Source organism: Eutrigla gurnardus, assembly GCF_963514095.1.
Source record: "Eutrigla gurnardus genome assembly, chromosome: 15".
NCBI lineage: Eukaryota > Metazoa > Chordata > Actinopteri > Perciformes > Triglidae > Eutrigla > Eutrigla gurnardus.
This window is the reverse complement of record NC_139938.1, coordinates 20,359,983-20,382,093: the sequence shown is the minus strand read 5'-3', so window position 1 is coordinate 20,382,093 and position 22,111 is coordinate 20,359,983. Positions and strand designations below refer to the sequence as shown.

Genomic DNA, 22,111 nt, shown 5'->3' with positions numbered 1-22,111 from the left:
TTGCATTTATTTATTTAAGGTTATGAATGCTAATTGTAACTGAGTATTGTTCTGTTTGGGGGGGGGGGGGTATCGATATGGAGAGCTTTAAACATGAGAGACCTACAACTATCGCCTCACGTTACAATACGTGTTGTTTTACCGTCCCGGTCCCGCTAGTCCTCCTGTAGTACAGTACAGTTATGTAGATAGGGGGGGGGGGGGTGCTCCGGGTTTTGCTCCGCCTCTGACTGACTGATTGGTTTAACTGTCATGTCGTCGCCCTGGACACCCCCCCCCCCCCACCCCCCTTTGCCAATGCGCACAAAGCCCTTTTCCTGTACCACTACTGTATCCAGAATACGAGCCTTTGTGCACCACTGCGACGCAAAGACGTTCGTTATTCGCGCAAATGGCCTCTTAGCAAACACCTGCCATTTTCCAGCGCAGGGGGGGGGAGCAGGAGGAGAAACACAGGGACGCGGCTCGTCTCCCAAAAAAAAAAAAAAAAAAAACATGCGTCCGGGACTGGCTGCTATAGCGGCGGAGATGCTCAGCGGTGCTGCCTGCGGGGCCAGGCCGAGGCTCGGTAGCCTCCTCCTGGCCAGCTTCCCCAAAACAGTGCTGCCGCCGCCGCCGCCGTGCAGCACGGGGAGCCGCAGACTTCGGTCCACGTCTTCGCTGCAGGGCTTCTCGGAGATGGCGAGGGAACGATCCAAGACCGTCACGTCGTTTTACAACCAGTCCGCGATCGACGTGTCCGCAGAAAAGGTACAGTAAAAGTGACATTATGTTCTTTGGAAAACGCTGCTCCTACTACTGTAGCTGCGGGGTGGAGGGGGGGAGCTAGCTGCTAGCTCGGTAGTCATGCTAGCCGTTAGCGAGTTCGTGTGCTGCGTTCACGGACGCTGGAAAAGACAAGTAAATACGAACACTTCTTTTTACACTGGACGACCGCCCCTGCTTAGCTCGTTAATGTACGTTTGGCACGGAGGAAGCTGTCACCAATAAAATAACTTGTCATTAATATTTTCATTTATTTATTATTATCATTGTTTTTTTTTAATTCACTCCATGAAAACGCAATTTGCAACATTTCGATGCGTCAAAACTCGCTAAGCCCGTTACGTTCACTCATTTGACCGATATTTCTCCCGAGCGCATGAACGCAGCGTCATGGTTCTTCACCTCGAAAAGATCATAATGTTTTAGCCGTTAGCTGCCCTCTTTCCCCCCCGTTAATGTCGGACAAAATAATCTCCATCCGCCGGCGTCAACATGGTTTTGTCGTCTTTGTTGTTTAAAAGAAAAAAAGAGCACGCTGTCATTACTTATAACACGTTTGTCATTGTGGTTGTTAAGTTTGTGAGCGATGGAGGTCAAGTTGACCCAGTTCAGTTCGGGAAGGGGACTCCGCGTTTGAGAACACTTTGTATTTGTACTTTTTTTTTTTGTTTGTCGCTTTTTCTTTTTCTTTTTTTTTTATCACCCCCCAAAAAATAGTTTTGTGCGAGAACACGTGACCGTCACTAGTTCGTCATGAGATTTCCCTTTTGGATATAAATGGACGTCACAATTAAACGGGGGAGATTGTACAGCTGCACGTTGAGTTCAAGCACCGACATAACAACACGCCTTATGCAGATTAAAACACATGTAGGTGCACAACATAAATGCTGCCATTGACATAGTTGGAGCCGGTTTATTTAATGCAGAGCCTCACTGCCATCAAAGACAAAACAAAGGTGTCAGCTGATTTTGTCCCTTATTGCTGCAATTTAACTCTGGTTCAATTGTTGGAGATGATACAAAGGGAATAATAAGGGGGGGGGGGTGACCTCACTGTCTGTCTCTCACTTTTTCCTGTCATGCACAGCAATGATGATTCATGTTGTCATAGCAACTGTTTGACTTGGGTTGTGCCCACATTTACCAACCCCGAGCCTGTACTTAAAAAAACAGGCCTAAGACAGAGAAGTACCATCCACTAACCACAACGGACCAGTAAAAAAAATTATATTACACAAATACGAAGACGTTTATAGACTAATTAAAGTAGCTCTGACTTTCTATTTGTAGCAGGCCGGTTTTTAAATAAAAATGTGTTCCCATGTAATCTCATGGAACAGAAAAGAAAACACTTTATTCAATCGCCTGAAACTCTGTTGTAGTTTAAGCACCATTTCTGAGACAAAGCGCTTTCTTCTTTTGATTGATGTGTACGGGTCCCGGTGTGTCACGTGACCTGCAGTCCTGTCTAAGAATGTGTGTGTGATCCCACGTGTTCATGTTCCCCCCAGGCCTCAGTGCGGCTGACCTTAGCGACCCTGCTGTATTCTGGGAAGTCTCCCGATGGGCACCACGTCTTGGTAAATATCTCAGCCCCGTGGCGAGAACTGCCAGGTACCTTTCAAAACTCGTTTTGATCCTGTATTCCTCACCATCACGTGTGTGTTATGTGTGTGTGTGTCGTCTCAGAGCAGCGCCAAGTACCTGCACAAGGAGCTTCCTGTCCGGATCGCCCACCGCATCAAGGGCTTCCGCAGCCTGCCCTTCATCATCGGCTGCAACCCCACCATCCTGCAAGTGGTAAGAAGATCGGCCCCGGCTCTCGGCATCCACGCCGTATACGCGAAGCGAGGGCGACGGCGGTGTATAGCTCGCAGGTCAAGAGGTCAGAGTAGCTTGCTCCCAGGATTGCAGATACCTGGCAGCATCTCTCCAGGTCTCGTTATGTGTTTATGGAAAGGCACAAGGTCGCCAGGCAAATGGTGACGTAGCGGTGTCGGCTCGGCATAGATTATACGTGTTTTATATGTCACGCTGACCCGGTCTCTGGGGATGAGATTCACAGACCTGCATGCAGTTATAAACTTCCACAACGTGAATGATGAAACATTATCGGTGTCGACACAGAGTTAAGCCCCCTGCCCTCTCCGGCAAACAAAATACACACTTACTATTTATAGTATTGCTATACTTTTAAACAGCATTCCTTGTGGGGGGGGGGGGGGGGGGGGGGGGGGAGGATGCCAAATCTGTCGACGTGAAGAGGGTCGACTATCTGAGCAGCCGAGACACTTTTCCTGGAAATACATGCTGCTGTTGAGGTTTTCAGATACCATTTCTGGACAAAACAACATTCCCCCTCGTGAAGAAAGGGAGAGGCCTCACACACACACACACACACACACACACACACACACACACACACAGACACACACACACACACATGTCTCAGAAGATTTTTCAGAGTTTTACGCTGGGAACAGTTGTGCTTACCCCCCCCCCCCCCCCCCACACACACACACCAGCTTCTGCATGTCTTGCCGCCGATGAACTTTCCCCCAGATTCCTTTCCTTTCTGGAGCTCTTCTGTGCAGATTACATAAAGCACGCTCGCTTTTGTGCAGCCGCCTCGTTGCCATGTAGGTCAGGGTGACCTTACTCGCTCCGTTGGCTTAAAGAAAACAACTTTTCTTTCATCACAGAAGTTCTGATGTCGTTCATTTCAACTCCAGGAACAAAGCTTTTTTTTGTGGGGAGGAGTTGTTCTATTTTATTAGTAACCTTCATATTTTGTAATGACAGCCACGTGTTGGTACAGGTGCTGGAAATCCTTGAACATTTTAGTGTGGTGTTTTAAAGGTTTGAGAAGTGCTTGGATTTAGAATAAAGTGTTGCTTAAAATTAATAAAGTGCTTGAAAATGTCTGTTGTATGTGATGACATAATGTGATGAACAAGTACAATAATAAGTAGACTGAATACTGAGGATTGGATTGGATACAAATATGTAGTTTACCACAGCTGGAAGGTGCTGGAAAAGCATGGAAATGCACCTTGAAATGCTTGAAAAGTGCTTGAATTTGACTTTGGAAAGTGTGTGTCATTCTAACTCTCCTGTCCTTTTTATTCTTTTTTGCAGCATGAACTATATATCAGAGCTTACCACATGCTCATCGACTTTCCGCAGGTGAGTCTCTCTCTCTCTCTCTCTCTTTCTCACACACACACACACACACACACACACACACACACAGCAACAGGAAACAGACGCGAGGTCACAAGTTCAATTTCCCAATTTCTCAGGGGGCGTTTTTTACTTTTTGACGGTCAACAGGAAGTGTGAAACGTTTGTTGTTATGACTCTTATGATCTGCCTGCGTAGAGAAGTTCCTGGATTGGCCAATCTGTTCGGCAATTAGCCAATCAGAACGAAGCCCTTCATAACTCCCATTTCCATAAAGTTGTTTACGTGAAATCTTTTGAACAATGGATTTAATTTCAAGACAGCAAAGACTTTGAATGTTGTGTAGCGTTTGAAATTCACATAATGTAGATGCAAAAAGATAAAGAGCTGACAACTTGTGCCGTCTCAGTTTCAGTAAACATGCTGGGTGAGGAATGTGGGTCGGTCCTCTCCAGTTATTTCTCCGCTGACAGTAAAAATAACGGATTGTTGACGCAAAGTGAAAACACAAGTCAGCTTCAGGAAACACAGACCTCAAACGTACATTTTAGATGTATGAACCCTCTCGGGTGTGTTTATGTTTAGCCTCAGGCAGTCGTGATGGATGCAATTCAGCTTTGTGTTGATATATGGGTGCTGGAAATCCTTGAAAGCACTTTTTTAGTGTGGCGTTTTCAAGGTTTGAAAGGTTTTTGGATTTAGAATCAAGCGTTATATATTATATTATATATATGATAGAACAGAGAAAAGAAGATCTCCATATTTGAGGGACTGAAAACAGCATTTTCTGACATTTCTTTATGAAAAATGACTTTTGATGATGAACAGATGATGAAAATAGTTGGTGATTATATTTCTGTGGATCTGTTAGTGGAATTAGTTTTCCTTTCATTTGTGGTCCTTCTGTAAAAAGCTGTCTCCAAACATCATGTTGGTTGTTTAGAGGACAATAACATCTCATTTAATGTGATAATAATAAGTAGACTGAATACTGAGGATTGGATTGGATAGAAATATGTCGTTTACCACAGCTGGAAGGTGCTGGAAAAGCATGGAAATGCACCTTGAAATGCTTGGAAAGTGAGTTTGACCTTGGAGAAGGTGTAGGAACCCTGATTAGCAGACTGTACAGAAGTCGGAGGATGTTTCATTTGTGAGGATTGAGCTTGAAGAGTGCAGCCTGACATCTTTTATTAGCCCTCCTACACATGTTTTTCTGACTCTGGTTGCCATAGCAACGAAAAGGATCATTACGGTACTGGTTCTGTAACAGCGGACACGGTAGAATATAATGTTATTTATAATGTTTTGTTCACATTAAAAGCCAGAAAAAGGGGAAGGATAAGGCCCTTTTGAGTAAAAACTTAAATATTTCTGTTATTTTTCTCCATGAAAATACAAAATGTACAAATAGTAAATAGTAAATCTATTTTTGTGTGCAGATCAAGGATCAGGACACGGAGGCTCGTTTCTGTAAGCTGGTGCAGCAGCTGCTGGACGACCACAAGGACGTGGTCACCATGTTGGCTCAGGGCTTCAGGGAGTGTCGCAGACACATCCAGGTGAGGACCAGAGGACGGGTTGCCAGGTTGGAAACGAGACCCCCCTCCCCCCCCATTAACTGTATTTAATGTTTTTGGTTTCTTCCATCTCAGGACGAGGCAATCATCCGCAGCTTCCTGGACACCACGCTGTGCTCTCGTCTGGGAATCCGAATGTTGGCCACGCACCATCTCGCCCTCCACGAAGACAATGTACGCCCGAGTGTTTCTGTGAATCTGTGGTCTTTGTTTTTTAAACCCTTTTGAGTTGTTTTCCTGGAGTCGGGGGTGTTGTTTGTCCGTTGCTCTTTAAAAAAAGATATCAGTAATTTAACAAAAACAGATGGTCATTGTTGTGTTTTATGAACCATTAATCAAAAGTATTTCATTTGTTGGCGAGAGCATTGAACACGCTGTGTTTTATTTTGGCGGTTTGAATGGTATTTTAATGTGAAACTGATGTGATTTATTATTGAATGCAGCGGTGGAGAAAAACTACACACTGAGATAAATGTGTCGGTCCTTGTTTCAGGCGGACTTCGTGGGGATGATATGCAGACGTCTGTCCCCCAAGAAGATCATCGAGAAGTGGGTCGACTTCGCCAGGTGAGCGTTTCAGTTTGTTCCTCACCCTTTTTTTCTTCCAGGTGACTCTCGGCTTCTGTGCGAGCGCTCTGTTGACGGGAAGTCAGAGTTCAGCTGATAAAAACACTGTGCGGAGCTGTGAATGAGATATGAGCTTATCGTCTTTGTTTACCTTCTGTAATCTTATCAAATGACCTTTTTCTCTTTTAGTGTCTGTGATTCGAGGGTTTATTTCCTCCGAACCAGAGTCGCTGATTCTTGGAAATAATGGAGGGCAGTTTTACACCTTGGGTGTATCTGAGAAAATATGTGGGGTTTTTTTAGACGAAACAAAAAAATCTTATCTGGACGCTGATGTGCCGTATATACGTGATAATTAAGAGTTTATTTAGACTAACCAAAGAACGCTTTGCTGACTTTTATTTTGTCGCTGTCGACTTTTAAAATAAAGTGCGATAGCATTTTTGTTTTGGCTGTAAATGTTTCGGCGTAGCTTTCGAAAATACCCCAACATTTTTTTTCCTACCTTGACTTTCGAGGAAAAAAAGGAATTTTCTTAGAAACAAAATGTTGAGAAACCAGACAGAGAATATAAAGAAAAATCTACGCTACGCTACGATTGGCCGGTTTGCATTTGAGGGGCGGGACTTAGCGAAGGGGTTCAGTTTTGTGCAATATTTTTGTTTTTTCACTAAATCCCCTTATCACTTCACGTTTGCCGCTGACGTTAACATGCCAACACACTATCTCTGTTGGTAACCGTGGCTACCGTTAACGACTCCCTGCCTTTTTCCAGGCGTCTGTGCGAGCACCAGTACGGGAACTCGCCCCGCGTGAGGATCAACGGACACGTGGCGGCTCGCTTCCCCTTCATCCCTCTGCCGCTGGACTACATCCTCCCCGAGCTCCTGAAAAACGCCATGAGGTAATCTCTCCACTACGGCGCCGCTGTTTGAGTCCGCTCATCTAAAGGTCCGGAAATATCAGGGTCGGCCTAAGCCTTTTGGTGGCCCTAAGCCCAGGGGCCCCCATTGAGAGCGGGGCCTTCCGCCATATCAGGAGTAGATAATATAACTATTGATATTTGACTTATTGAGGTACTAACTTCACACAAAGGGCTTCAGGCCCCCCTGACCCTCTTGGGCCTCTTGTTTCATTTATTTAGGGGCCCCGAGCAGTAGTTCGCTTTTGCCTGGGGCCCGGCCCTGCCGAATAAACACCACCACACACTTCTATAAGAGATGATTGAGAGTGATTATCAGCCTCTACTATCGTATCCCTTTTTAACAAACAGAATGTAAAAGGTCTACATGAGAAAGTATCCTTTTTTTAGAGATAATTTTAACGTTTTTATCATAGAAAGTGTAATAAACATGTGCATCAATAACTCTTACTAACAGATTTTAGGGGTCAGATATTCCTTCTGATGGGTTTTTTTCTTCCTACTGTACCTAAATAACCCCTCGAGTCTTTACTGAGACGAGTTGGATCGACTGAGTCATCATGACTCGTCATTAAAACGAGCGACGCGTGTCGAGTCTTGGTGCATTATCAATGCTGGCGGCACGGAGGAGGTCAGGTTTCAGTGGAGGAGGCATGTGGGGAAGGTGTTCAATACGATGTGACAACTTTTGGGATTTCAAGCAGTCACAAAAAATACAAAACAAAAAAGTCAAAGTGTGACACCGTGTGGTCAAAACGTGGTATTTCAACCTGAATATATTTAAGCACGGTATGCCGTTGACACCCCCGTGATGTTCATGTGTTGTGTCTCGTCAGGTCCACCATGGAGAGCCATCTGGACACGCCGTACAACGTGCCCGATGTCGTGGTCACCATCGCCAACAACGACATCGATTTCGTCATCAGGTGAGCGGCGACGCGTCCGTTCTGCTGCTGCTGGAATTAAAGCAGCTCAGTTCCTAAAGTAACGCTCTCATTGTTTTTCTTCCCTTTTGAAGGATTTCAGACCGCGGCGGCGGCATTCCTCACAACATCATCGACAAGGTAATGGACTACCACTTCAGCACGGCCGAGGAGAGCGCCCAGGACCCCCGCATGAGCAACCTCTTCAACAACATTACCAACAGCGGCAACCAGTCCAGCCCCATGCACGGGTGAGGGTTGACCAGAAGGTCTCATGTCGACACAGTTGATTTTTAGAGGTTTCTACCTGCAGGTCGGGTGCTGGAAGTCCTTGAAAACCCTTGAATGTTAGTGTGGTCTTTTCAAGGTTTGAAAAGTGCTTGGATTTAGAATATAGTGCTTGAAATGTCTGTTCTATGTGATGACATATATGATATAACACAGAAAAAATCTAAATTTTTGACTGAAAACACAATTTTCTGACATTTCTGCATGAAAAATGACCTGATGATGAACAGATGATGAAAATAGTTGGTGATTATATTTCTGTGGATCTGTTAGTGGAATTAGTTTTCCTTTCATTTGTGGTCCTTCTGTAAAAAGCTGTCTCCAAACATCATGTTGGTTGTTTAGAGGACAATAACATCTCATTTAATGTGATGAACAAGTGACATAATAAGTAGACTGAATACTGAGGATTGGATTGATACAAATATATAGTTTACCACAGCTGGAAGGTGCTGGAAAAGCATGGAAATGCACCTTGAAATGCTTGAAAAGTGCTTGAATTAGACTGGAAACGGTGTAGGAACCCTGGTTTTCTAACAGCTGCTTTCCATCCTCGCCCCGTCTCTGCAGGTTCGGGTTCGGCTTGCCCACCTCCCGGGCGTACGCCGAGTACCTGGGCGGCTCACTGTCCCTCCAGTCCATGCAGGGCATCGGCACCGACGTCTACCTGCGTCTGCGCCACATCGACGGCAAAGGAGAGAGCTTCCGAGTCTGAAGGTCATCATCAGATCCTCAACCGAGGGATCGGGAGGCCTGCAGGAACCCCCCGGAGGATCCCCCCCACCCCCCAGGAAGAGGGCTGGCATGGACTACAGGACTTTGGTTACACAAAGTGATAGCCTTCAGGCAGTATGTTGGCAGAAACCTCCTAAATTCACAAACCCCACTACCTGTTCTTTGTTTTTGTTTTGCCTTAGACTGATTATAAGCTATGTTAGCTCTCCCGTTGATGATCTCCGTTGTGTTTTGTATACCTTGGCACGTCGTCTTGGAGGTTTTTACGCTTTGTTTGAACTTTTGAATGTTTAGGTTAATCGGGACAAACTGTGCACCATGGGCGGATTGGCGTAAATGCAGAAGGAAGGAAGGAAGGGCTTCAGTTTTAAAGAAGCTCACGTTTTCGTCGCGTAGCCTCGAAAATAAGAACTTTTTTTTTTTTATGATTGAACGTTTCAAGTGAAACTTCTCAGACACTCCAGAAACACTGTCCACAACAAGCTCAACTCTCCACATAAAACCGTAGCGATATTCTCAAGAAAAACTCTGTTACCTCGGAGAAAAAAAAAATCGTAATAATGATAATAATGCCAAAACACCAAAAGCTTATTAACGTATTTCTGTCTCGTTTTTGAGAACGTTGAACATCCTGGTTCAGTGTTTTTCAGGCAGCGAAGCCGAGATGTTCAGTTGCCTTCAGTCCTTCATCCGCGTGCCGACTTCTTCTTCTTTGTTTTTTTCTTTTTTTGTTGCCTTTTTTATCGGCTCACACACACACACACACACACACACACACACATACACACATACTATGTCTGGTTGTGTAGATTCTTCCCGCTCTAATGCTCAACACTTGCACACCTTTTAGACTTTATCTAAACTAACTACCTTTATAGTAATAATATACCAGAGAAGTATTGTTTAGTATTGTTTGTTTCTTTTCCGGTTTGATCTGACTTTAGATTTTTTTTTTTTTTTATGTATAAGGTGTCTTTTTTAAATCATTTTTTTGTATAAGAATACATTTCAAGGGGGGGTCGATGACGGGATGATGGGAGTTCAGATCAGCTGAGGTTTCCTCGTCATTTTCAAGGCTCATTCTCTACAGATCACAATCTTGTGGTTTTATTTTTTCCCTTTTTTTCATCCTAATTTAGAAATTTCTCTGACAGACAAAATTGTTAATTCTCAATTAATGAGCAAAAAAATATAATTTATCTCGGAGAATGTAGGATTAATGGATTAAAACAGCTCCAACAAATGTATGATATATATGCAGATTAAAATAATGTAGAAAAAGTGATACGCATTGACGGCGGTTTTTCTGTCAAATAATAGTTCAGAATATTAACTGAAGCCGGATCATGAAATTTGAACCCACCTCGACCACTCCTCAACATTTTGTGGAACATTCCCCCAGTGGGCAATTGTTGTCAAAGCAGTAGGTCAACCTGAATTAAGCTTTACTTTTTCTGGAGTTTTTTCAATATATTGCTTCATATTTTTTTGTTAGAAAAGAACCGTTGTGAATCTTGAGATGTAATCAACAAATATATGAACTTTCTGAACCCACAGCTAAAGTACAACTTTAGAATCACAAACTTTATAACTAACATGAGCTACTAAAATGATTTATATTGTACAAGAATAAGTAACTGCTTCACGTTTGGATTTGCTCGCAACAATATGCAAATGATTTCATAATCCAAAATGTTCCTCGAGTTAAAATGAGATTTGAAGTTTTCGGGGAGACGATGTGAAAACCCGTTATTTCAGTCGTGAGATGCATCAGAAACACAATTTCAGAGTTCCAGCGTGACGGAGAGTGTCATCTCCACCTGTATCCTTGCTGAGGCTGTGTATATGAACTCATGTGTTTATTGTGGCTTAGAAGGTTTTTGAAGATGTCTTATGTATGTAGTTTATGCATGTAAGCAAGGCTGGCAAACCTTCCTTTTGAGACGCATTAACAGGTTACCAGCATTATTCTGAGATTTTTTTTTCTATTCCAAGATGTTTCTGATTAAAATGTTGAAGCCGGCTTGTGAATTTTTAGATTTTGGCAACCAGGCTGCAGCATTAAATGTGTACTGTGTGCCCTCTGCTGGCTGAAACCTGAACATTTTAAATCTTATTCTTGGGGGCAGTTTGGGGATATTAAAGTGTAGTTCATCATTTTTGTTCTAGAAGGGAAAGAGGATGAACAACATATCAGGTCATTTCTAATTTTTGCAGATAGAAATGAGTCCACGACGACAACAATTCATGTTACTGATTAATCGTGCTGCCATGGAGGCTTTTTGTCTCCAAAACTGAAATGTATTTCTCACACTTTTTCTGGTTGTGTTCAGGACTCTGTATAGACATTAAATTTGACTTGGTTGGAACTTTGAGAGGGATCTTTATCTTTTCTTTTATTTAGAAAATGCAACACATTCATGTCGATCACTGAGCACGTTCAGGGAAACCGTGAGGGAACATTCCCGAAAAACACATCAACTATAATTATGGTGATCAGAAAGTTAAAAAAAAAAACAGCCTAAACATGGAAAAGTATGAGTGACTCCACAGTAAAGCACCACAATGAGGCTAGAAACGGCAACAAAATAAAGACCTCATTGCTGTCGTGTGTCGAAAAAGTCAGTATAGAATGTCGAACGTCCATGACTTCTTTTGACATACTATGATATGACTTTTTTCATGGCTTCTTTTACTATGTTGAAAAAAGTAATGGAAAAAAGTTAAAGTGCAGAATAATTTTTAAAAAGTCATAGTAAAAAGTCGAAAAAAAGTCAAACTAAAGTCTAAAAAAAGTTGAGATGTAAAAAAAATTGAAAAAAGTCATGGTAAAGTATGTCAAAAAAGTCAAAGTATAAAGTTGAAAAAAAGAAAGTATAAAGTCGAAAAAAATCATAAAGTTGAAAAAAAAGTAAAATTAGAAAGTCGAAAAAAAGTCAAGGTGTAAAACAATTTGAAAAAGTCATAGTTTAGTATGTTGAAAAAGTATAAATTAAAGTATAAAGTTGAAAAAAGGTGTAGAATAATTTGAAAAAAAGTCATGGTAAAGTATGTCAAAAAAGTCAAAGTATAAAGTTAAAAAAAAAGTCAAATTATAAAGTCGAAAAAAAGTCGAGGTGTAGAATAATTTGAAAAAAGTCATAATAAAGTATGTCAAAAAAGTATAAAGTATAAAGTTGAAAAAAAGAAAGTATAAAGTCGAAAAAAATCATAAAGTTGAAAAAAAAGTAAAAATAAAAAAGTAAAATTAGAAAGTTGAAAAATACGGAAGCCCCAAACGGTCATGCATACATATATTTGATTTCCTCCGTTTTCCCGTGATAACGAGATAATTCCTCCGTTTTCTCGTGATAACGAGATAATTTTACTCCGTTTTCTCGTGATAACGAGATAATTTCCCTCCGTTTTCCCGTGATAACGAGATCATTTTACTCCGTTTTCCCGTGATAACGAGATCATTTTGAAGTTCGGTAAAGTTGGAAAGATATTCACAGAGTCGAACTTCCGGGATCAATAAATCAGAAGTGAAATGTTTTTCAAACACAAATGATGCCTCTGTCTCACCGTAATATCAAAGACTACGAGCTACAAGCACCAAAACCCCGATTTTTTTACATAAATAAGCCGTCCTGCGAGCTGAACGGAGAACATTGATCTCCATGCGCAACCGCCAGCCGGGCGAGTGCGCAGGCACCGTCTGCAAATTGCAAGACAATCAATAACGCTTTGATACATGTCACATCCCCCTCTCTCTCCCATGTTTCCTCTCTATCCACCGCTAAATACAAAGGTGTCTATGCAAGAAAATAATCTTTAAAAAAAAAAAGCCTTGATCATATTGTTAAAAAAAGGTCATGCTATAGCATGTCGAAAATTCACGAAAAAGTCAGTCAGAATATATTCATAAAAAAATATTTAAAATTGTTAAAGAGTCATAAAAATCGCTCATATCGCTTGATGCACCAAGTCTGAGTGTAGTGAGTCCAAAACAGCCATAAAAAGCCATGGTCAACTTTTTCAGGGAAAAAAAAAGTCATACAGCATGTCGGAAAAAAAGTGAAAAATCGACAAAATTCATAAAATGTTGTAAAAATGATGTAAAAGTCCTAACATATGCTTCTATATCGCGTGTCAATCAAAATCTGAGTGTAGTGAGTGCAAAATAGTTATAAAAAGGCTTAGTCATATTCCCCCCCCCCCCCCCCCCCCCCCCCCCCCCAAAAAAAAAGTCATACTATAGCATGTCGAAAATTCACAAAAAAGTCAGTCAGGATATATTCATAAAAAAATATTTAAAATTGTTAAAAAGGCATAAAAATCGCTCATCTTGCTTGACGCGCCTAGTCTCAGTGTAGTGAGTCCAAAAACAGTCATAAATAGTCATAAATAGGCTTATTCATGGCATGCAGGCAGGTGGTTGAGTGGTTAGAGTGCATGCCATTTACCCATGTCTGCATATATGCAGCAGCCTCAGGTTCGAATCCCGGCTGGAGATCCTTTGATACATGTCACATCCCCCTCTCTCTCCCATGTTTCCTCTCTATCCACTGCTAAATACAAAGGTGTCTATGCAAGAAAATAATCTTAAAAAAAAAAGCCTTGATCATATTGTTAAAAAAAGGTCATGCTATAGCATGTCGAAAATTCACGAAAAAGTCAGTCAGAATATATTCATAAAAAAATATTTAAAATTGTTAAAGAGTCATAAAAATCGATGAGTTAGCCCCACCGTAGTTGAACCAGAAAAAATACTCTGGCGCCGCCACTGAACTCCACTGTTATACAGTAGGCCTACAGAGACTCCAAAATCACTACACACATCAAGGGTCTCTTTATGGTCAGTTCGAATCTGTGAATATCTTTCCAACTTTACCGAATTTGAAATCTCGCCTATCACGTTTCATTTGTTATCTCGTTATCACGGGAAAACAGAGGAAAATTATCTCGTTATCACGAGAAAACGGAGGAAAATTATCTCGTTATCACGAGAAAACGGATGAAATAAAATGTATGTATGCATGGCCGTTTGGGGCTTCCGTAGTTTAGGGCTTCCGTAAAAAAGTATAAATTTGAAAAAGTCAAAGTATAAAGTTGAAAAAAGGTGTAGAATAATTTGAAAAAAAGTCATGGTAAAGTATGTCAAAAAAGTCAAAGTATAAAGTTGAAAAAAAGAAAGTATAAAGTCGAAAAAAATTCTAAAGTTGAAAAAAAGTAAAAATAAAAAAGTAAAATTAGAAAGTTGAAAAAAAGTAAAAATAAAAAAAGTAAAATTAGAAAGTCGAAAAAAAGTCAAGGTGTAGAACAATTTGAAAAAGTCATAGTTTAGTATGTTGAAAAAGTATAAATTTGAAGTCAAAGTATAAAGTTGAAAAAAGGTGTAGAATAATTTGAAAAAAAGTCATAATAAAGTATGTCAAAAAAGTCAAAGTATAAAGTTGAAAAAAGGTGTAGAATAATTTGAAAAAAAGTCATGGTAAAGTGTGTCAAAAAAGTCAAAGTATAAAGTCGAAAAAAGTTAAGGTGTGGACTCATTTGAAAAAAGTTGTAGTTTGTTGAAAAAATGTCAGTCACAACATAGATCACCATTAACATGTCATAGAACTGTATTCCATGAAAACATCATATACGGTAGTTTAACATTTTGCTGAATATAGTAAACCTTAAAAATAAAAATTAAACTTTAGTAGGCCTTCACTGCATTTAATTAATTGAAAATCATTCAGAATTCCTGGAAACACAGACACACACACACAAACAAACACGAGACAGCGAGAACTTTATTTTTAGAGGTTTTATTATTTAGGAAGTCTGTTGTCGGTCTCGCTGACCGACGCAGAAATCATTTAAGAAGCACAAACACGAGATGAAGCAGCAGCTTTCTGTTGAACCCTGACGGCCGTTCGCTGCACACGTCCGTCTCCTCTGAGAGGCGAGAAACGAACCGGCAGCACGTTGGTCCGCCATCCACGACGGCGTACCAGGAAAAAACCGAGCCGAGAGGGGGGCGATATTCAGAGAAAGACTAGTGGAAAATTTACCATTTTATCAATCCAGCCGATATATAAACAAGTTGCTTGGTTCCACTAACACCGGATGTTTGCCGTTGCTATGACAACAAAGGAAAGCTTTGTCCTCATATAAATAAAACCAACAGTAAGAATCAACATCATCACCTCAGGACCGTAATGAGGCGTTAAGCATAAATGCTGGATGTTAGCATCGTAATAAACACTTTTTTCCCCCTCGGAATATGCCCCCCTATCTTTTTTTCCCTACAGTGACCCTAATACGCCGTCGTTGAAATCTTATTTGGAATGTGAAAAGTTTTTTTTTTTTTTTTTTTAAGCGCAGTAACATAACGTACACAACATCCTCCTCAACATTAAGACTTCATTGGTTTAAACTTTTTCACACTCGGCTACATTCCCAAGAAAAAAAAAAAAAGCTTGACCTTTAGCAAAACAAAGTTCATTCAAGGCAATAATTCTCTGGACGATATTCGGACAGTAACAAATTCATATTCAAGGAGCCTTCTGTTCGGAGGAGAACGACAACATTGTCGCGAGGCTCGGAGTCGTAGAAATCAGTTTTAAGACTTTTCGTACGTCAGCGTTTCAGACATACACCAAGGTCCCTGCAGCACGATGCATGACTCAGCACTTTACAGCTCAACCTCAGGTTTGAAGTGAAATAAGCCGACAGAAGCAGGTTGAGGGTGTCGACCAACCAAATCTACTGCTCGACATTTGCAAGATAGAAGACACATTATGTTTCGACGTTATGGCAAGTTACTTCTGGCGGCTCTTCGCTACCAAGGCTTGATGGGAGATAAAAGATTTGTTTGGCTCAAGCGAGTCCAGGAACCAGATCCCAAATGGAACCGGATCCCTAACCCTAAACACAGATGTGGCACATAGAACATGATAGCCCTTTTTCTTTTCTGTAAACCTTGTTTTAAGACCCCCTTGACCGTCACATATAAACAGATTTAAAAACAGACGAGGTTCTACGACAAAAATCTTTACTTTAAGAATAAATTAGCAATCTTGATGCGTGATTGGCCGTCTGTGCTGCAGAGGGAGGAGCTTCGGCGATGACCAGAACAAACGACGGGGGGGTTTAAAGCTGTAGTCCTGTTATCACACAGTCTGGAGGCCTCTCTCGTGGCCGTCTAGCTGTATCTTAATCTTGTGCAATTCTTCAATCTCCTGGTGGTGGCGCTCCGTCTTATGGCGCACCAGAGAGCGGTAGAAGTGGATGGTGAACACCACAAAAATCACCCCCACCGGCACCATGATGATGGTGGAGGCCAGCGCTGCCTGCCAGCCGCTGTCCTGCGATGTGGTCAGGGGCGTGGCGGTGCCGCGGTCGGCCCCCGTTGCGCCACCAGAGTCCACAGGCAGGAACTTGATCCAGCAGAGGAGCACCACCTCGGCCAGGAACAGCAGGATGCCGAGCGCCGTGGAGAAGCCCCACGCCAGCTCGATGTAGTGATGCATGCGCTCGTGCGGCGACTCGCTGACGGAGTTGAGGTTGTGGATGTTGCTGACGGCCTCCACGTTGGGCAGGATGCAGGTGCTGATCAGCAGGGCGAAGAGGTGCACCGCCACCAGCACCGTGGTGCAAACGCTGAACGCGATGAGGAGCACGGGGGGGTAATTGTACTCCATCTCCAGCTGCACCTCCACCATGGCCACCTACCACACCAGAACCACCACCAAGATACTGTCAACGCACCGCTCATATTCTTACAAATCAGTGTTTCACGTATTAAACATCTCCTCAGGATTCCTACACCTTCTCCAAAGTCAAATTCAAGCACTTTTCAAGCATTTCAAGGTCCATATAAAAAAAGCCACAAAAAAAATCTAATAAGTTTAAAAAGTCATAGTATTGTATGTCGAAAAAAATGACAACATAAGTCATCATATGTAAAAAAAAAAAATCTAAGTGTAGAATAATTTGAAAAAACTCACAAAAAGTCAGTATTGTGTGTCGACAAAGGTTGCAAAAAAGTTGCAGTATATTTTGTCGAAAAAAGTTGCACAATAGTCAGTATTCTATGTTGAAAAAAGTCACGAAAAAGTCAGTATATAATGTCGAAAAAAGTCATTGTATGTCGAAAAAAATTACAAAAAAGGTCATTATAGTAGGTCGGAAAAAAAAATCACGAAAAAAGTCATATATAGTATGTTGAAAAAAGTCATATTGTACGGCGAAACCTGAAAAGTTACAAAAAAGTCATAGTATTATACGTGGAAAAAAAACACGAAAAAAGTCACAGTATAGTATGCCGAAAAAAGTCCAGAAAAAAGTCATAGTTTAGTAGTATGTCGAACAAAGTCAGAAAAAAAGTCATCCTATTGTACGTCGAGAAAAAAACATATAGCATGTTGAAAAAAAAAAAAAACAGAAAAAAAGGCAGTATTGTATGTCGAAAAGTCACAAAAAAAGTCATAGTATGTCAAAAAGGTACGAGTATAGTTACACAATAACATTCAAAATGAAGGTCCGTGTGGTGGATTATCTACGTTAAGTAAGATTTACTGAAATATATAGAAACCCGTCAGTGGAAAGCGGCAAAGAAACTTTGCATTGGATGGAACTTAAAAACCAAAAGGGTGAATCCTCTCACCATGGCGAAGCCAGAGAGCAGCGCCGAGGTCCGGCTGGAGGCCTTCAGCTTGGCCCTGCTCAGGTACAGTTTCCTCCAGGACAGGGCCTGGACCGAGTGGTGGTTTGAGCTGACCAGCTCCAGGTAGCTGCGCCTCACCCAGTCCCTGTAGTCCATCCCGGCACCGTCCGGGGGCCGCTCCGAGACCCCCGGGACCGGGGACCCCATCGGCACGCTCAGCTCCCCGCTCATAGCTAACGCCTGGTGGGTATAAAAGGGAGATGGGGCAATAAAAAAAAAAAACTTTTCCAAAGTCAAGCACTTTTCAAGCATTTCCAGGTGCATTTCCATGCTTTTCCAGTACCTTCCAGCTGTGGTAAACTCCATATTTGTATCAATCCAATCCTCAGTATTGGGTCATTCCGTGTCATTTCATCAAATTTCTGAAAATCTTCCCACCTGACCATCTCACAATGTCCTGAAAAAATTTGAGTACAAAGATACACTTGTTAATAGGAAAAATCCAAAATATTAAGTCTCTACTCTCAATAGTTTTCTCATGAAACATCATTCAATGAAGGGTAGTTTAGACGGTTTTTGGCATCATGCTCTGAAAAGCCATTTTTAAACAGCAATATCTGGAAAACTATCTCACCTGTGGCCTTCAAAATTTCTACAGTGTATATCTGTTACTGATAGCCTCCAGACATGGAATATCAGGGGTGTAGCTCAATGATAACCTAGTATGGTAGGTACTTAAAATGTGGCTTGTTGAAATAAAGTAGTACATTTGAAGAGTGACTGAGCTCCCATTTTTGCAGATAAAAGACTTCTATCACTTCTGCCTCTATCTCTGGTGTTAGCTTAAACATTCTACAAAATATGGTCTCTCTTAGATTATTAGTTTCACAGATATTAAGGCTCAAAAATGGAAGTTAACACATCTTTGCCCAACTTCAGAGTCATATTCCAAAAAACTGACAACACGTATCAGGTCCAAACTTACTTTTTTTTAAAGATCATATTCTTGTTAAAATCATATTAAAAAATCAGGAGGGTGTTTTGCCTCAATTTGTCGCAGTGATTTTTTAAAATCCTGATATTGGTGGGGTTTTTGTGGCCGTTTTGGTACTGCATGTCTTAATATCCTACAAGTAAACATCACAGGAGGGCATTTCAATTGTGTTTTTTTTACCATTTACCAAAGACTTATATGTGACTAAATACTACTGATAAATTTTGCCTTATGAAAACATTAAATTGTAGCACAGTTGTAGTTATAGAGGCAATAAGTCCTTGGATGTGAGTTGAACATGCTGAAAGCAGCTTTTAATGTCTTAAACCATGAACAAATGAATTGAAGACTGTACATTTTGTCATACTTTAAGTATATAAATTACACAACCAAATCAAATAATAATCTTAATTTGAGCATAAATATTTTACATTACAGTAGAAAAGTCTCCAAAGTTTGATATTGAATAACGGTTTGTCTCTGTGCTCACTATGAGACAATATGTGAGTTGTGTGTATGATCAGAAATGGTGGATAGGAAGTATCAGAGATGTTTCAGATGAAGATGTACTGGTTCAGTTCATGCACCCACATGGCCCTGCCAAGAGTTTCTACTGGCCAAGAATAGAAGACATGTGCAATGTCCCACTGCAGCATAGAATTGCAAGGATAGACGTTCCTCTACAGAAACTGGGTGCATGTATGCCATCAAAAAAGATGAGCACAATAGAGCAGAGATGTACATTAGACTATTTGTAAAGTCACTGCCAAATTAATGAATGTGACAAAGGAATTGGATCTAAAAGATGAAAAATGTGTGATCCCTCATAGTGAGCATAGAGACAAACTGTTATTCAATATCGCACTTTGGAGACTTTTGTACTGTAATGTAAAATATTTATGCTCAAATTAAGATTATTATTTGATTTGGTTGTGTAATGTATGTACTTAAAGTATGACAAAATGTACAGTCTTCATTATTTTGCTATGTTTGTTCATGGTTTAAGACCTTAAAAGCTGCTTTCACCATGTTTAACTCACATTCAAGGACGTATTGCCTCTGTAACTACAACTGTGATCCATTTTAATGTTTTCGTGAGGCTAAATTTATCACTAGCATTTAGTCACATGTAAGTCTTTGGTAAATGATAAAAAGCACAATTGAATTGCCCTCCTGTGAAGTAGGCCGTTAGGACATGCAGTACCAAAACCAGCCACAAAAACCCCACCAATATCAGGATTTTAAAAAATCACTGCGACAAATTGAGGCAAAACACCCTTCCGATTTTTTAATATGATTTTAACAAGAATATGATCTTTAAAAAAAAGTAAGTTTGGACCTGATGCGTGTTGTCAGTTTTTTGGAATATGACTCTGAAGTTGGGCAAAGATGTGTTTACTTCCATTTTTGAGCCTTAATATCTGTGAAACTAATCATCTGAGAGAAACCATATTTTGTAGAATGTTTAAGCTAACACCAGAGATAGAGGCAGAAGTGATAGAAGTCTTTTATCTGCAAAAATGGGAGCTCAGCCATCCTTCAAATGTACTACTTTATTTCAACAAGCCCCTTTTTAAGTACCTACCATACTAGGTTACCATTGAGCTACACCCCTGATATTCCATGTCTGGAGGCGTTTAGTAACAGATATACACTGTAGAAATTTTGAAGGCCACAGGTGAGATAGTTTTCTAGATATTGCCATTTAAAAATGGCTTTTCAGAGCATGATGCCAAAAACCGTCTAAACTACCCTTCATTGAATGATGTTTCATGAGAAAACTATTGAGAGTAGAGACCTAATATTTTGGATTTGTCCTATTAACAAGTGTGTCTTTGTACTTGAATTTTTTCAGGACATTCTGAGATGGTCAGGTGGGAGGCATTTGATGAAATGACACGGAATGACCCTATTCAGTCTACTTATTATTATCACATTAAATGAGATGTTATTGTCCTCTAAACAACCAACATGATGTTTGGAGACAGCTTTTTACAGAAGGACCACAAATGAAAGGAAAACTAATTCCACTAACAGATCCACAGAAATATAATCACCAACTATTTTCATTATCTGTTCATCATCAAAAGTAATTTTTCATGCAGAAATGTCAGAAAATGCTGTTTTCAGTCCCTCAAATATGGAGATCTTCTTTTCTCTGTGTTATATATGTCGTCACATAGATAAGCACTTTCAAGCACTTTATTCTAAATCCAAGCACCTTTCAAACCTTGAAAACACCATACTAAAATTCGAGTATTTTCAAGGATTTCCAATATCAGCATACGAACACTGCAGCTCCTATGACGTTTTAATAGAAACAAAAACACACTTTTACTACTTAAAAACAACAAAAAAACAACAAGTCGAGTGTTGTTATGATACCTTTCAAAATAAAATCCCTAGCATAAAGTTAGCTGTTGGTCACAACTTTAAAAAAATGCAAAGCTTAAAGTAATTGCATAAAATAAAAATAAATGTAGACTAACCCACTTGGACCCCGAGACCTGCTGTGATCCCCCCCCACCCCACACTGATTCTGCAGGATCTGCTGAGTGCACCTTTACTTCGCCTCCGGGTATATTTAGCTCGCTGGTTAACTTAGCAGGATCCGTTTACACGAGTTTAGCCCGAGAAAGCGAATTTATTTTAAATCAAGCAAGCCAGAAGAGAACACAGCTAGCGTCACTGTTAAAAAAATCATATGAAATTAACCTCCGCTTCGTTAAAGAGTGAATCAATAAAAGTTTAAGGAAAAGGCAACTCCTGCTAGCTATAGCCGCTGTAGTTAGCTAGCTAATCAACACGATTTCTAATCGAACCGATCGGTTACTTGTTTTTTTCTGCCCGTCTTACCTGACTGAAGAGCCTTTTGTGAGGATTATGCAAACTCTTTACCTCGGAGGAAGTCTTCCTCTTCACGCCGCACACGACGATTAAAAATGAACGAGTGTTTTTGGTCTGAACTTCCGGTCTCCGGATTCTCGGTTGTCAACAAATTAAATGGTCTCCGTTCAGCGTCCAGCGGTCGAGCTTCGGCCTGTAGACGTTAAAGTCCTCTCCGCCATGTTCCGCTCTCCCGTGAGCTCGCCAGGTATCAGCTCCGTTTCTGGGGCCCGTTTGCACCGCGGAGAGACCGGAGAGACCGGAGGCAGGTGAGATGGTGACGCTAGCCGTTAGGAAGAGCGGTTCCGGTTGGGCGTGTTGCCTTCAAAATAAAAGCGCATTGAGAGAAATGTCAAGTTAAGCTGTGAGCATAACAGCTTTACTCAAGTACTGTACTAAAGTACAGTCACGAGGTACTTGACTATAGAACTGCTTTTATTGTGTGTTTTATTTTAACCTGTGATAATAACTGTAATGTTTTTTAATTGTATTTATTTGAATGTAAAGTGTCTTTAAATACCTTCAACCCTTATGCCCTGTTAAAAAGTTATATTGGTACTGTTAACTACAAGATTTGTATTTTAAATTTTAAACTGCAATAAGATTATGAAAGATCAATATTTTTCCAAA

The 22,111-nt window shown here is 40.8% G+C and overlaps 2 protein-coding genes across 3 annotated transcripts; one reads left to right on the top strand and one right to left on the bottom strand.

Moving 5' to 3' along the window:
• Window positions 1-326: 326 nt before the first annotated feature.
• Window positions 327-11,341, top strand: bckdk (branched chain ketoacid dehydrogenase kinase). Its single transcript, XM_084029863.1, has 11 exons — window positions 327-750; window positions 2,280-2,348; window positions 2,458-2,568; window positions 3,907-3,954; window positions 5,394-5,513; window positions 5,607-5,705; window positions 6,025-6,098; window positions 6,874-7,002; window positions 7,857-7,946; window positions 8,039-8,194; window positions 8,802-11,341. The coding sequence occupies exons 1-11, from the start codon at window positions 496-498 to the stop codon at window positions 8,944-8,946; spliced, it is 1,296 nt and encodes a 431-aa protein (XP_083885989.1). The 5' UTR covers window positions 327-495; the 3' UTR covers window positions 8,947-11,341.
• Window positions 11,342-15,676: 4,335 nt separating this feature from the next.
• Window positions 15,677-21,769, bottom strand: orai2 (ORAI calcium release-activated calcium modulator 2). Of its 2 annotated transcripts, none has more exons than XM_084028510.1 (3): window positions 21,452-21,769; window positions 17,602-17,841; window positions 15,677-16,663 (listed from the first exon to the last, which is right to left on the bottom strand). In XM_084028510.1, the coding sequence occupies exons 2-3, from the start codon at window positions 17,830-17,832 to the stop codon at window positions 16,106-16,108; spliced, it is 789 nt and encodes a 262-aa protein (XP_083884636.1). In that variant the 5' UTR covers window positions 17,833-17,841; window positions 21,452-21,769; the 3' UTR covers window positions 15,677-16,105. The 2 variants fall into 2 exon arrangements, with proteins under 2 accessions (XP_083884636.1, XP_083884637.1); XM_084028511.1 differs by having other exon boundaries at window positions 21,494-21,769.
• Between the last annotated feature and the right edge of the window lie 342 nt (window positions 21,770-22,111).

What these genes read in the sequence shown, in the direction of transcription:
- bckdk (XM_084029863.1), top strand. Translation starts at nt 496, where the DNA reads ATGCGTCCGGGACTGGCTGCTATAGCGGCGGAGATGCTCAGCGGTGCT. An exon ending in TCGACGTGTCCGCAGAAAAG is followed by an intron (nt 751 to 2,279) that starts GTACAGTAAAAG and finishes TGTTCCCCCCAG; the next exon opens with GCCTCAGTGCGGCTGACCTT. An exon ending in AAGTGGGTCGACTTCGCCAG is followed by an intron (nt 6,099 to 6,873) that starts GTGAGCGTTTCA and finishes GCCTTTTTCCAG; the next exon opens with GCGTCTGTGCGAGCACCAGT.
- orai2 (XM_084028510.1), bottom strand. Translation starts at nt 17,832, where the DNA reads ATGAGCGGGGAGCTGAGCGTGCCGATGGGGTCCCCGGTCCCGGGGGTC. An exon ending in TGCTCTCTGGCTTCGCCATG is followed by an intron (nt 16,664 to 17,601) that starts GTGAGAGGATTC and finishes CTGGTGTGGTAG; the next exon opens with GTGGCCATGGTGGAGGTGCA.